Source organism: Lagenorhynchus albirostris, chromosome 2 (assembly GCF_949774975.1).
Source record: "Lagenorhynchus albirostris chromosome 2, mLagAlb1.1, whole genome shotgun sequence".
Lineage (NCBI taxonomy): Eukaryota > Metazoa > Chordata > Mammalia > Artiodactyla > Delphinidae > Lagenorhynchus > Lagenorhynchus albirostris.
In genome coordinates, this window is record NC_083096.1 from 67,695,106 (window position 1) to 67,710,769 (window position 15,664).

Sequence of the window (15,664 nt, forward strand, 5' to 3'; positions counted from 1 at the left end):
TAAGTAATTAACACTTTTAAGACTTGGGCGATTTCCCCAAGCAATAAATGGAAAAGCATTTGATAACTGTTCTAGTCAAAATTCTTTCCTTGAGAAGATATCTATCCATTCAAACTATCATGAATGGAAAAGAGGGTTTCTGGTATGGATACAGAGATCTCACAGAAACAAAAGAGTGCCATGCTCTATGGGAGGTGATGCTATGAGCGAATAAGACAGCTTCTCCCTCCCTCTGCCTCTGTTTCTCTGTTCTGTGTCTCTGTCTCTTCCTCTCTTTGCATTTTGCCCTCTATCTCTGCTTCTATGACTCTCCCTCTTGCTGTGTCTGTCTCTTGCCACTTTGTCTCTACTGCCCTCTGTCCAGCTATTTCTAGAAGAGGACTAGTGGAATGACAGGCATGCCCAAGTAATTCTACCCCAACACCGTCAACCTAAAGAAACAATTTTTTTTTTTTGCGGTACGCGGGCCTCTCACTGCTGTGGCCTCTCCCATTGCGGAGCACAGGCTCCGGACGCGCAGGCTCAGCGGCCATGGCTCACGGGCCCAGCCGCTCCGCGGCACGTGGGATCCTCCCGGACCCGGGCACGAACCTGTGTCCCCTGTATCGGCAGGTAGACTCTCAACCACTGCGCCACCAGCGAAGCCCTAAAGAAACAATTTTTGACCTATTTCCCCAAACACCAGCTTTCGTGCACCGTGAATAGCTTTTAAGCCAAACTTTGGCAACTCAGTTCTTCTGAGATATTCTTATTTGAATCTGCAAATCTAACGGTCTATAACCAGAACTATGATAGTTCTGACATTAGCTGTGATTGATGCAGAATAGGTAATGAAGAAAGATACATTTGAAAAATGCATATTTAAAACTTCACAATCCCTTCTTGCATGTTTGATTTGATAAATTAAATCATTTAACCTCAAGGAATGGCATATTTGCTGATTTATGAGGAACATTTGGCATTCTCTTGTGCTAATGTAAGATATTGATTCAGTTCCCCAAGCATTTCTTAAATCCACATTTTTCTTAAATTTTCTTGAGTGGAAATGAAATCAATTGGTACCAAACCTCTTTAAAAAAGGATGGTTAAGCTGCTTCTCAATCTCTTCTCTTCCACAAGATTCCTCTCTTTCTTTCCTCAGTTTTTAAAAATCTTTTTTTTATTGAAATATAGTTGATTTGCAATACTGCATTGTGTACAGAATGATTCATTTTTTTACAGATTATATTCTGTTATAGGTTATTACAAGATAATCACCTATTAAACCTACTAAAACCTAATAGGCATTACCTGATAACCTATGAAAACTAGTTTTTAATAGCCCAGTGTATTCGACTCTGTTCTGAAAGGACAGCAGTTGTCCTTACGTTCTTGTCTTCAGTTTTATATGTGGCACCATCTGTTTTCTTTTTGAAGGTCCATGGGGCACATACTGCTGTATTGCTTTTTAAACACAAAAACAGGTTGCACGTGGGAGTTTAAATAAGACAGTGACATTAAACTCTTCCACACGACTGTCTTTAAGAGCAGACGAAGAATGAAACACAACCCAGTAGTAGCAAAGTTTTTATGTGAATCTTTTTGCCCCAGGAGTTCCAAAATGTCAGAACGTTTCCTTGAGACACGCTTGAGATTTGGACTCTTGCATGGGGAATGGAATAGCCTGGCTCCGGGCTCCTCTTTTTGTTTCCATCTTTGCATTCTCCTTCTGCTTCTCTTCTTTTGTTTCCAATTTTCTCCCTTCTATTTTCTGGCTCACATTTATCATCATCTTACTCACTGGTAGCCACAATTCCCTTTAAAGCAACAATTATAACAATAAAAGCAATAGCTTACATTTATTATTCACCATGTGCCAGGCACTGTCCTATGCACTTTGCATTTATTAGTTTATCTAACGATTTCAATAATTTTAGGACTTACAAAAACAGGTGCAAAAACAATCCGTATTTTTTCAGAAAAGGGAACTGAGACATAGAGAGCTTAGGTAACTTGCCCATGAAATAAAATACTACAGCAATAGCAAAATCAGTCATTTTATTTTTCCTTAATGTTTGTATTCTTCAGTTTTGAGACTTGAGAGGAAACTTTTGTCTCAATGGGTCTTATTTTATTCAGTTTGAACCTCTATTAAATGTTAGGCCCACAGATTTAGACTAGGAGGTGGGATGCTTTCAAAAGAAGGGCAAAGATAAATGAAACTCAAACCTTGAACTGAAATCGTCAACAGCCTCCTGGGAAAGATAGCCATAGAAGCAAATAATCCCAACCAAAACCGAGAAAGTGATCTCTCCTCTTATGATGCTAAAAATCCTCAACAGCAAGTTGGAGGTACTGGGTAAAGACTACCTTGTATATGAGGCAACATTTGAGTTGGGTTTTGAATGGTGATAAAGATTACTTTTAAATTGGGCATGAATAATAATGATGAAAGTCAGCATTTATTGAGCTATCATTATGTTCAACATCATGTAAGAGCTTTCCATGAATTATTTAACCCTTATAACCACCCTGTCAGGTAGTTTCCATTAGTACCCAACTTACCAGATGTGGCAACTGAGGCTTGGAGAGGTTAGGTTACTTGCCCAAGTTACTGTAGTAGTGTGGTGTGTAAGCATCAACCTCCAGGCAATCTTAACTCTAGAGTCCATGCTTTGAAAGTAAACTATGAAATGGTATTTATCAACTATCAGTAACGTTTCACTATTTTTCCTCTAGGAGAAGAGATTTGTGCTAATCTACTTTTCAGCATTTTTTTCCTTTATACCAGTTGGACTTGGATTTGTCTTATACTCTTTTTATTTTTAAAGTGGTTTTATAGGTGGTTTCATTTTGTTCTTTGGCAGGGTTGTTATTTTATTTTACAGGCATGTCAAAAGTGACATCACTCATTAGGGCCAGCTCTGGGATTATAATGTGGGTCACAACCCAGAGTGTTGCCACCAGACCAGAAGATCAGGTGGGTTTCATCTACTTCTTAGGAAAAGGATGCCCGAAGATGTGTGTGGAATGGTATTTTGAGGCTCTGTGTGGGCTCAGCAAGGAATAATGTAGGGATTTTTCAGGGCTGTGTACTGAGGACTCTACTGGGGTGTGGAGTGGGCAGGGGAATAATGTGAGGCAAAGAAGACATGTGTGTTCCTCGCAGAATAGAGACTTTGGCCTAGAGTAGATTTGACTCTGACCCAAGAGGACTTCCTCAGGGGTAATGGGAATTCCTCAGGGTCTCTGAGGAATGGACCAGTAGAAAACCAGAGGTTAAGGAGGAGAAATCATCTGGGGAGTGGCGTTAGAGGGTCCTAGGAAGGGACCCTCTAGAGAATCCTCAAAATCCAGATGAGAGAAAGAATAGCTTTAAACATCTCCCAGACCAATAATAAATCCACTTTATGAGTCTTGATTGAGAGTGCGTACATTGACAAAAAGCCTTGAGATAACATCATGGGATTCAAGAGAATGATGAAACCAGTACCCAGGAAATGGACTCAATACACTGGAAAGTTATTTTCCAAGTGCATTTTCTGTATCGGACGACTTGGTATATGTATGGTAAATGTTAACATTGCCGTGGAATCCTGGAATGTATCCTCAGGTCATAAATAACAATGTTTCTGAGGACTAGAATTTTATCTCTACCTTTTTCAAAGATGTGGAGAGGGTGATTCAGAGTGCCTGAATCACCATGTTGTGGGGACATGGGGCTAATGAGAATAAATTGGCCCAGACTTATTCTGTGAAGTTATTGCTTTGTCTACAATCTTAGACCTGATTGTGTGGGCGCTCATAAGACTTCATTCCTATCGTCATTTCCCGGTAGCTAGAAAGTGCCTGGGAACTTTCTCATTTCAACAAAGACTACCTGACACCTTTTGCTTAAGAAACAATGAAAACTTTAAGAATGATAGAGAGAGAATTCGGGGGTTATTTCTTCTTTCAGCATGTACCATTGACTCCGTGCCACTAAATGATAACAAATAGTGCCGGAAATATGGTGGGAAATACGGGCAGAGAGAGAGGGAAAATACATCTGATGTTAACCAGGTAAACATTATCAAGTGGTTTCAAAGTAATTCTTCTAGCTGGGTTTCTAGAGAAAATTGTTTATCATACCTACCATCACTTCCCAATGTATTTTTAGGTGTTGATCAATAAAAAATGGTTTTAGGTTAAGTACAGGGAGAGGGGATTAAAATGCAAAGTGTCTTGTTTGGATTCAGAATCACTGGTGACCCTAATCCAATTAATTATAACTTAGTCATTCTGTTTCTTTAGAACTGAACACAGTTTCAGGGAACTGTGAGGGGTATGAAGACAATAAAAATGCACAGAAGGAAAATTGAAAAAAGACAACCATATATTTCAGGCTTAATCATCACATTTTGTGCATATTGTATGAAATCGATGTATTAAGCAATGACTAATGAATGAAAATTTAGAGTCCATAAAAAGGAGTAGGGAGAAATACTCAAGGGAAAGGGAAATAGATAGAAATTAGGTCAAAGGAAATGAATTCAGTACATGAATATGTCTGCAAGTAAAACTAATGAATTGAAGAAGTGTCTCCTGATGGGGAACAAGTTAGAAAGGTGGACCCTGATGTACTGGTTATAGTCAGTCCAACCTTCTGCCCTGAGAGGCAAATGACATGCCAGGCATGTCTGTAATTGTGATACAGTCTGTGGAACACTAGATTTTCTCTCCTTCCTTTAGAAATCTACTTTCCCTACATAGTAAATGGACATGGATTCTCTCTCAGTACATATGCATTTGTTAGAATTTGGGTTTAAAAAAAAGCATATATATAGATAGATAGATAGATAGATAGAAAGAGAGAGGCAGCTTTAAAAGGAAGAAAATATTGAAGATAAAGAGTGATTTTTCCTTTGTTCCTCTCCAGTGCCTTCCTAAATCCTGACCTTGCCTTCTACTTATCTACCACTTTGGAGGTTAGAGCTGGAGGGGTAGGAAAGAAAAAGAAAACAAAAGGATCAGGCCCAAGAATCTCTAATAGATAGATAGATAGATAGATAGATAGATAGATAGATAGATATTCGTATATAGATGTATATATATTTAAATTATAAGCTGAAATATATTCTACAGGAGCAACAGTGCACTGAAAACAGAATCACAGTAGTTATAATTATACTGAATTTAATATGTTTATAGACTGATGTATAATTGACGGGCATAGTAACTACTCTGCAAGTGGTGACTTCATTGGGCCCCTTCCCACTCCTCCTTCAGGTCTCAAATGGAATGTCACTTTCTCATGGAGGCTTTCCCTAAACCTAAAACGAGGTTAGGACCCCTTTTGTGACTCTTACTATCTTTCGTATGGTTTTCTTTTGTTGTGTACATTTATTTGTGTGTGTTTCTTCATTTTCTTTTCTACCTCCCCCAGGATCTATAAACTTCATTAGGGCCGGAACCATGTCTATTTTACTTACCATAATTCCCAGAACATGATATTTGCTCAAAAATCATCTGTAGAAAAACAAAAAGACTGCAAGTAGTTCATACACGAGAATCAACATTAATGTTGCTTACCCTACCAAATCAAGTTTTAAATGTATTTTTTTCCTTTTGGTAATTGATAAGTATCCAGAATGGCATTAGTGTTCACAGTGTCCCTGGATGTTGTATACAGGTAAACCTTCATCACCTAAGTATAGACTGTCTGGATCTGAATCCCAGCTCTGCCACTTACCAGCTGGTTAACTAAGGGCAAGTTACTTGATCTCTCTGACTTCATTTGTAAAATAGATTCGTAATGAGGAGCAAATGAGTTAACTTTGGTAAGGTTATGGCATAAATGACAGGAATATATAGTAAATAAACCTAGGCTACAACGTGGGATATAGTGTTAGATAGATAGATAGATAGATAGGGTGAATACATTTCCTCAAATAACCTTTTTCCTTGCTAGACGGACTTGCCAGTTTCAAAAGTTTCCTGAGGTCTGAATTTAGTGAGGAAAACCTTGAGTTCTGGATGGCCTGTGAGGATTACAAGAAGATCAAGTCCCCTGTCAAGATGGCTGAGAAGGCAAAGAAGATTTATGAAGAATTCATCCAAGCGGAGGCTCCTAAAGAGGTTGGTCCTGATGGGAAGGTGGGTGAGTGTGGTCAGCTCAACAACTTCCCAGGAAGGATTTCCAACGGCAGTACACTTTGCAGCCACAGGCTATTCCTATTTGAGAGTGGGCCACCTTTCGTAAGCGCCTACTGAGTGGAAAGGCAGAGCAATACAGTCGAGCAGGTATGAACTTGAACTCTGTTTAGGTTACTTTCTAAGCAATCATGGGTCTCTTTTCAGTAGTATGTGATCGCAAGTCAGAATGATACTAGTTGTATGATCTTAGATAAATTATTGAGTCTGTCTGAACTTAGTTTCTTTCTTTGGGAAAAATGAGGGTAATGAAGGCTATTTTTGCAGGATTGTTGTGAGGATGAAATTAAAGAGCGGACGTGAAAATGTATATCTCAGCATTTGAACTAATGAATGCTTACTGAATGTTTCTACCACTTAATTTCTTCTCTCTTCCTCTTCCCCTTCTCCTCCCTTCCCTTTCTTTTCTTATGAAAACTCTCTCTTTTCCCTTCTATTCTCCCCCATCCCGTTGTTTCCCCCAGGCCTTTTCCATTTACACTCTAGTCAGGGAAAACAAGGTTTCTACTTACAAAAATCAAATGATTACAAGATAATAGTGCTAGAGATGTCAGAAGACAATGTACCATTAACTGACTGCTAAAGACAAGACGTGTGTTGATTTCAAAGAGGATTTGGGGTAGTTTATCTGCCCTTTGCTGTTTATGAAACTGAATTGAAAAGGCTTTCTGTGGAATTCAGGATGGGCTCAGCAAGACCTGTTCATCATGTTTTGGTCAGGTCACTAATTTCACATTGCACCCCATAATCCAATCTGGACATCAAACATTTCATCAAGATTTGGGGTCAATCACAGGGGTGATCTGAGCAAACCCTCTAGGTAGGCAGTAATTAACTTAAGATTATTTGAGAGGGGAAAACCCCAATACCCTTTTTCTCTCTCAGGTGCTCTAGACTCTTGAGGTCCCACCATTTGATATTTATTCCTTTGGTAATGCATTATTCATCACTGATCCTTTTTGAAAGATAAATATGTTTGAATGGATGGACAAATTATATACCTAATACCAACAGATGAGCTCCCTCCATGACACAGGAGGTAGAGGTCAGGAGCATGAGAGTATAGAGCACCATGGGTCAAGGTGGAGAAAGTGAGAGTCCTAAGATGGAACTGGGCTTAGTCTTGCTGTGGAATCTTATCCAGATCTCCTGTTCTACTCCTCAGGCTCCCACCCTATGCATATATGTTAACTTCCCCTACTTCTGATGCCTTTTGTGCTGGGACATTATTCTTCTATCCACGTGGAATCTCTATTTGTGATGTTACCAAGGAGATTAGTATTAAATTTGACACCCATTTTCTGACTTCAACTGATCTCCCATTTCCAGCCTATCTTCCTACCAACATCATTCCTATTTACAGAAGTCTAGGATTTGTTGCAATATCTGCACATCGTGGAGACTCATCTGGACTATTGCTTTGAGCTCCAGGAAAATTTTGTTCTCGAGGTTCCTTACTAGAACATTGGTGTTTATCATGAAAATATGAGACATTAAAAATGAAGTTTCAAAGGCTTCCCTGGTGGTGCAGTGGTTGAGAGTCCGCCTGCTGAGGCAGGGGTCACTGGTTCGTGCCCCAGTCCAGGAAGGTCCCACATGTCGCGGAGCGGCTGGGCCCGTGAGTCATGGTCGCTGAGCCTGTGCGTCCGGAGCCTGTGCTCCGCAACGGGAGAGGCCACAACAGTGAGAGGCCCGCATACCGCAAAAAAAAAAAAAAAAAAAATGAAGTTTCAAAATAAACAAAACCCTGGCTGTGTTACTAGAACACACAAATGGTGGCCCTCATTATGAGGACCTGTGAGCTCAAAATAAAATAGCCTTGGCCTCCAGTCTCTGAGCTGGGCATCAGAGGGAATGTGGATCACTCCTGACACATAATAAACATTCAGTGAATATTTGTGAGATGAATGGGTGCAGATGTCCCAACCCAGACCTTTCTCAATGTGTACCTTTGGGCAAGTTTCTCACTAAAGCTCTCTAATTCTCTGTTCCCTTAACTGTAATCCTCTCACATATATGTATGTGTACCTAGAGGATGTTTAATAAATTGTAGCTGTTATTTTTTAAATTCTCCAACTCTTGTATTTTGACCCCCAAATTTACTATTTCATTTTGGTGACCAGCAGATTGACCTATAAAACAAATCTACCCAGGCAAATAGTAATCTAAATTTTCTTTCTCTGAATATTCACCTCAGTTCTTTAAGATAAGGAACTGAAGGAGAGATACAGTTGTAAAAAAATTGGAACTAAGATTAAAAAAAGAGAAGTGACCCTGCGTAGTTCAATAAGTAGAAAACTCGTATACCGCAGGTTGTCAACTGTCCATATTTTAAATTAATGAAAAATATTTTCTTGGCTCTCTAGTAAACGGATGAGTATATATCAAAATGATTCATTAGAGGAGCCCATGCACATAAAACTTATAAGATAAATAGCTGCTTTTGCTGGTGCATACAATGTGTTAGAAAGTTTTAAATACATCACTTCTTTAAAAAATAGGATTAGGAGATAATTCTATAATTTTTAGAAATGTAACTATTTGAGTAAGGCTGCCACCTAGCTCCGTATATATTTAAAAGCAGGAAGAAATATCGCTTTCGTGTGGTGAGAAGAATAACAGACTGAGAATAGAGAAATATACATGATAGCCTCACCTCTGTCCCTCACTAGCTGTTTGTGGGCTTGTAATGACCTCTCTAGGTCTCGGAGTCTTCACCTGTGAAGGCAGGAGTCAGACTACCTCACCTCTGGGGCTGTTTCCTGTGCTGTCTGTGTAGTCTTCCGCCATTCCTGCATAAAGCACACAGGCCCCTCTCACCTGTGGAAAACATGTCATAGCCTCAACTCACTTCATCCTGGACCTTCAGTCACAGTCACTCCTGTGTGTTCTGGCCTGGTACTCCCCAATCATGTCTTTGTCCCTGACTCTGACCTAAAGCTGCTTCATAATTCTCTGAGCCCAAATAGCTTTTCTCAGTATCAAGAACTTCTAGCAGGCCAGGAGAGACCTAAAACATTTTCTCATGTTCCAATTCAAAATATTGGTTGATTTGTTTCTTTCTCTTTTACATGCAGACACCTTAAGAGTCATTGAAACATACTACGTGTTGTACAGTGATTTCTCTCAAATCATACTCAGACAAGCCCAGGCAGGTTGTACACTGTACAACTCCAGGGGCCATTTACACGGACCCTAACATGAATGGTGTCCCTGGGAATGGCTCGATGTAGTAGCCCTGCATTCAGGACAAATACGCCATAATGCCTTCCAACACTGCAGTCTACCGGGTAAAAGCAACATTGCTGGGCTTTTGAGTTTTCTCTCTACCACTTATGATCTTGGGCAAGTCACTTAACAGTTCTGTCCCTCAGGTGTCAAATGTAGGTGTCAGTATTGCCTCCTAGAGTTGTAAGATTCAATGAATTCATAGCACAGTGCCTGTAAAATTTAAGCTCTCCGCACTCATGAAGTATTAGCTGCTATTGTTATTACTGTTGCACTAGAACCATTGTTTCCCACTTAGTTTCAGGAAAAGACCAAATTTCTTTATTCTTCGAGAACCATGCAAAAGTTCTTGGATTCCTGGTCAGAAGTTCTTTCTCTCTCTTCATTCTCCCCACTAGGTGTGAAACAAAATGCTGTGGTAGGAGGATTGTGGGATTAGGCATCAGGATACTTGGATTCAAATTCAGAGTCTCTGCATTCAAATACATTTATTAGTTCTGTGATCTTGAAGAAGTCTCTATCTATATCTATCTATCAATCTATCTACCTATCTATCTATCTATCTATCTTTCCCCTACAAAAGGAAAGACTCATTCTTAGGGTTATTGTGAGGATTATATGAGGTCTGCATGTGTTGGCTGCTTGTTTCTAACAGTGGGTGTCTATCACTGGTTGATCTTAATCTGAGTCATGCATTTGTTGAAGCATTTGTTGAAGTTGCCTTACCCCACTGCGTATAAAGTAGAAATGATATTTCTCACTTGCTATGACTCTCTTCCCCTTGTGTGTTATACTGGTGAGAAATTCCACTTCTCTCCCAACCCCTCCTCAAATCCCATAACCTGGCTGACTCAGTGACCCTGTTTCCTGTCTCATAGGTGAATATTGATCATTTCACGAAGGACATCACAGTGAAGAACCTGGCGGAACCTTCCCCAAGCAGCTTTGATGTGGCCCAGAAAAGAATCCATGCCCTGATGGAAAAGGATTCACTGCCTCGCTTTGTGCGCTCTGGGTTTTATCAGGAGTTCATCAAGTAGCAATGTAGTTGGTCTGTGAGAATCATCCTGACAGTTATTTCCTCCACAATAACCCTGCACTTTCCAGCAACCCACATATTTTCCTATAGCAGCTTTTGCTCAAAAACTCTCAAATGGAAAACCCCAGAGAGTGTTGCTTCCTCCTTTGCCCACATTGTTTTGGATGTTTATCTATTGCCCAAATGCCTTCCTTTTCCAATTTCCTCTTCCTGCCCCCATTCTTAATTAAGCTCTACTCTTGTATGTTGTTGTGAAACTCAATCAGAATGACAGAAAAAAATCTATCAAAGGAAATATAAGATAAGAATATGATATCATTGAATGTAGGTCCATTTGGTTTAGGTAATGGATCTCCCCCTAAATTGGTATGAAAAAGAATGTGGATGTGGAAAGACCAGTTTCAACTGAAACTAATTGATCTCATTTTTAAAAAAATTCTGATCCATGAGGGGGTCACCCCTCTCATTATTTCTGAACTTGGTTAGTAAAAGTTGCTAAGAATTTTATGAGGCAGAGCCACTATTGGATTTTTTAAGCAAATACGCTGTTAAAAAATATTGATCTTCTGAGAGCATCTTTGTGTTAGCTAGAGATTATAAACAAGAGATATAGATACATAAATATGCTGTGTTTATATAAAATCGATCTGAACGCCATCCATATAACTTCTTTCCCTATACTTCCCTCATACCTTCCCGTGCATAAAGTTACCAAATTCTGTATTAAATCAATGACCTGAGATTGACAAGGGACTACTTTATACAGGTATCTATGCCTCTAGTATGTAGGCACAAAGTTTCAGTTTTCAAATTATTTAAAATTCGTGTGAGTATAAAATTCCAAAATTTCTGACTCCAATCATATAAAACAGTTGCTACTCATTGCAGTGGTCTCCCACCTCAATATCAAGAGGGCTGTACACTAAGATGGGAAAATCTCGTCAAGCCTAAAATGGTTAGTTTTTCTATGATGCCATCAGTTTGTTTAGTAAAAGACGATTATCTTTAAAACACCAAATTATCTTTGAAAAACTTAATTTGACTAAAGGCAGAGACGTTCTAAGTGAGATAAAATTTTAAAGTACCCTGCATTTTGCAAAATAATCTGATCTTTTAGCAACCCCTCACTTCCCTCCCTATTTTGCTCCCTGCATTAATGAATTGTATTTATAGTCAAAATGCACATTTATACCCCTAACATGCCTTACACACAACCAATTGATAAGCCATGGTACTTTTAGCAGGTTTAAACTTTTAATTCTGTATTTCCTTACTATAAGTCTTGCTAGAATTTTTTTCTTATCTTTAGTAGATTTGATTAAACAGTGATTTACATAATCTAGTAATAGAGTCAAACTATGTATGAATATAACCAAGGTGAGGACACAGAGTTAACTAAACAAGTAATTTTTAAAGGACTAATAAAAATCTGAAATGTTTAAATAGAAGACTACATTGTTTAGTCTTGTATTTACTCCTTTTGTTTCTTTTTTTCTTTCATACACTCCTAGTTTCACATGTTTGTAGCCCATTTATTCACTTAATTCCTAAGAGTATTGAAAGCAAAGCAACTATATGACTGTATTCTTTGAGTAAACACTGACTGTATTTGTTGGGTTTTCCTTTTTTTTTTTTTTTTTTTTTTTTGTATTTCAAAGGCTACTGTGCCCTTCCTGAATACTTGCCATTTCAAACTCTGAAAGTGGGTCGGAGTGACTGGGTCTACTGCCAACTCTTGCTAGTCTGGTATGAGTTCATTCATATTTGTCAGTATTGCTCACTTCAAAGAAACTCCGTCATCAAGCAGTCGACAGCTAGGCCAGACCAACATTGTGAGCATGAAAAAGAAGTTCTCACCATGTCTATTCGTGTAGGAGTGACAAGCAACTCACAACAAGAATTCCCAGCACAACCATCCTCAGCATCTGTCTATGCTGCCCCAAATCAGTATAAAATCACCAATCCTTTACTTGCTAATGCAGCTAGAAAATTTAAGAACTGAAGAATCTAGGTGAGTTATGTTTTTCTTGAATGCCAAAACATTTTTAAGAAAAATTTTGATGTCATTAATATTTCAAATATTTTATTCATATTATTTGAAACAACAAAATGTTTGAAAATACCCAGAGAATTAACTAGAGATTACAGAGTTCACCAAGATGGTTGATATGACAAAGACTCGGACTGACTGTATTCACAAACTGACTGCACATCCTATGTAAGTGGGTAGAATTGTCAGTGGAGGATAAGAAGGACCTTCACCTTTTCATAAGCTGAACCCAGGAGGCAGAGGGCAGGAAAAGCACCAGGAGGACAATGCTGTAAAGGCTACAAGAAGCATGAATGCCTTGCAGTCAACCGGTGACATGTAATATATATGTAAATATGATTTTAAATTTAAAGCAGTACACACACACACACACACACACACACACACACACACACACACTCTTCTAAATAATAAAATTAAAAGGAGTACAAATATCACAGCCCAAAATGAAAAAGCAAATGTATAAAAATTGCCCTAGAAAATTCTTTGAAATCTTTGGTGTTTTTAAACTTAGAAAAAAAACTGAGCTGCTAGAAGTTGCCATAGTAACACAAAAAAAATAAACATTCTTTTAAATTTTGGGAAATTAGGAAAACTGGGATGAACTTTCCAGGAAAGAAAATGTGTAACATCTGTTTATCACTCCCTTTGCCTCCTCCCCTTCCTCCCCACTCTCCCTTGAGTAAATTGCCTGGGAAAGTATGAAACTCAATGCAGGAGAGAGCCCTGTGGTGCTGACATTTTCCTCCCTTGTGAAAATGTAACAGTCATAAGTGAATCTGGAATGTAGAGAGGTAGTCAATGGGAATAGGAGTATATGCTTCTCATCCTTGAGAGAAACCTAAGATTGGCAGGTAGGTCAGGTAACCACCATAACCTGTTTTTCTGCCTGGGTTTGATATAGTCTGTGGTTGTGGTTGGTGTCTGATTAGGATCTAAACTTGACCAGAAGAAAGAGACAGACTCTCAGAGTAAATTAGGAGGCTGTGTTCCATGTTCATCTGCTAAAGCAATGCTTGTTTATGTGAACAACTCCCTACACACACACGCCCACATGCACACACATACACATTTTCTTTCTCTCAGATAGACATCTTCTGAAATGCAGAACTGAGGTGTTTCAGTAACTTTGCTTTCAAATCAATAGAATCAAATTTATGAAAACATTTTGTGCCCCACTCCCCATACCACCTATGTACTCTAATTCTCTATGGTATAAATTATGCTTTAAGCAGATTTCAGTTTTTAGTGCATAAAGAGAAGAAGTTGTTAAAGAAATTGTTTTTACTTTTGTCCTCTACAAAGCCACGGATTATGCTTGCTTGATGTGCTCTCTGTATACACTCCCTTTCAACAGGGTGGACTTGTTATTATTTCCCAAAGAATAATAGATATCCAGAAGTTTCAATAAAAACTTGACCATTAGTAAATCAATTGGTAAACTAATAAACATTCTCTGCCAGGGCTCTGTCAAGCTATCCATCCCATCACAAATTTGATAATTTGAGAATCATTTCAAAGGCTATCATATTTCAGAGGAATCATTTTTATCCCTGAAATCATTCTCTCTAGCAGGGTATTTTCCTTGTTTCCTGGTAATTTAGCAAGTTTGTGAGAAATAGGGTCATGAGAAAAGAAAGGGGGGAAAGGAGAGATGGGAAGTGGTAAAGAAGTAAGTGCCCAGACCTACAAAGTGAGACCATTCACTAGGAGACATTTAAGAGCAGCTCCACTTGATTGAAAATCAAATAGTTTCTGCTGTCACCATCAAGACTTGCAGGAAGGCTTTTCTTGACTAACAATGCAGATTGATGTGAAAATCCATTTTAATATCCTAGGGATTCTTGATTAGATAAAAGAAGAAACATGGAAGATTTTCTTTCCCCAGTGGGCTTGCATGTGCCAGAGAGCAGAGCACGGAGAACCCAGTTTCTAACATCCAAATGTCCAAACCCAAGGGCCAGGCAACTCTCTGTAGGTTCTGGACACGATGTCTTGATACATCTCAGTGTATGGGTTTTCCAGGCTCTCCATTCTATAAGAGTGTGTTCAATTCTTGCCTTGGATAAGGCTCTTTAGCAATTTAGCAACTACTCATTGTGCTAAACATATTTTCATTCAAATAGGTTATATGGCCGACCAAAGCAATAGATATCCAAAGAAAGGCTCTCCCCAGCATACTGGAACTGAAAAGATCAAGACTTCCAACAGAGACATTTGTAGCTTTGAATGGAAACTCATAGCAGAGAGTAAAGGGAAAAAGACAGACAACCCGAACTTTGGAATATTATCCTCACCTCACAGTTTAATAATAATCATTTCTAGTAGAGAAGCTACAAAACCAACATTTATAACCAGTTTGATAAGCCTCTTGTTTTTTCACCTGAGACAATTTTCCTTTCTGTCTCACACCTATATCTCCATTTCTTTTCTCCCCCAGTATGAGGATACATTTTAAATAGTTGAGTCTAACCACTGTTATCTAATAATGAATACAATTAAAAGCATTTAACTCACTATCTAGGAAAATGTATAAACTAAGGCATAGACAAAACAATGGGAAATGCTGAAAACTTTTCCAATGGAGAGAAGTAATCTGGATAATTTTTGCCAAAAGTTCTTTTCATGTCATACGTTATTAGAATTTGGGGGGACTAAATTTTTTAAGAATGCTGCAACTCGCAACTCATCTTCAGGAGACCAGCCCAGAGAAAAGTGTAGAAATGAAAGGTTTGGAAATCCATTTGTCAGCATTTATCCTATAAGTTTTTCATTTAGAAACAATGTGTTTATCTTCTAATTTTGTAACCAATATGTTGTATACTATGTAACTCATACTTCTTGATAAAGCACCAAATATGTATCTGTAACCACAATCACATATATTATATTAAATATATATCTATATAATAACTTCATATGAGTCCTTCTTGACTCCTGAACATTCTTGATATGAAACTCTATCTTAAGGTAGGCTTGTTATTCACTTCGCTCCTTATACCAGGTGAGCCCTTGATCAATTGGGAGGATCCCTCTCCTAATAAATATCAACTGTAATACAGCCTGACAAGCTACACTCAGAAAGGGAGATACAAAGTGCCCGATATTCATACACTCTGTTTACTACTTTCCCTTGGATTCAGATGGCAACACCTTATTGATGCAGGTATTCACTG

The 15,664-nt window shown here is 38.5% G+C and overlaps 1 protein-coding gene across 1 annotated transcript in view; it reads left to right on the plus strand.

Annotated features, from left to right (window-relative positions):
- The window catches only part of RGS5 (regulator of G protein signaling 5), a 52,755-nt gene extending 37,354 nt beyond the window's left edge, over positions 1-15,401 (plus strand). The window contains exons 4-5 of the mRNA XM_060134291.1: positions 5,930-6,096; positions 10,278-15,401. Coding sequence (XP_059990274.1) covers positions 5,930-6,096; positions 10,278-10,439 — 329 coding nt within the window. The 3' untranslated portion in view covers positions 10,440-15,401. The remainder of the gene's footprint in view (positions 1-5,929; positions 6,097-10,277) is intronic.
- Positions 15,402-15,664: the final 263 nt, after the last annotated feature.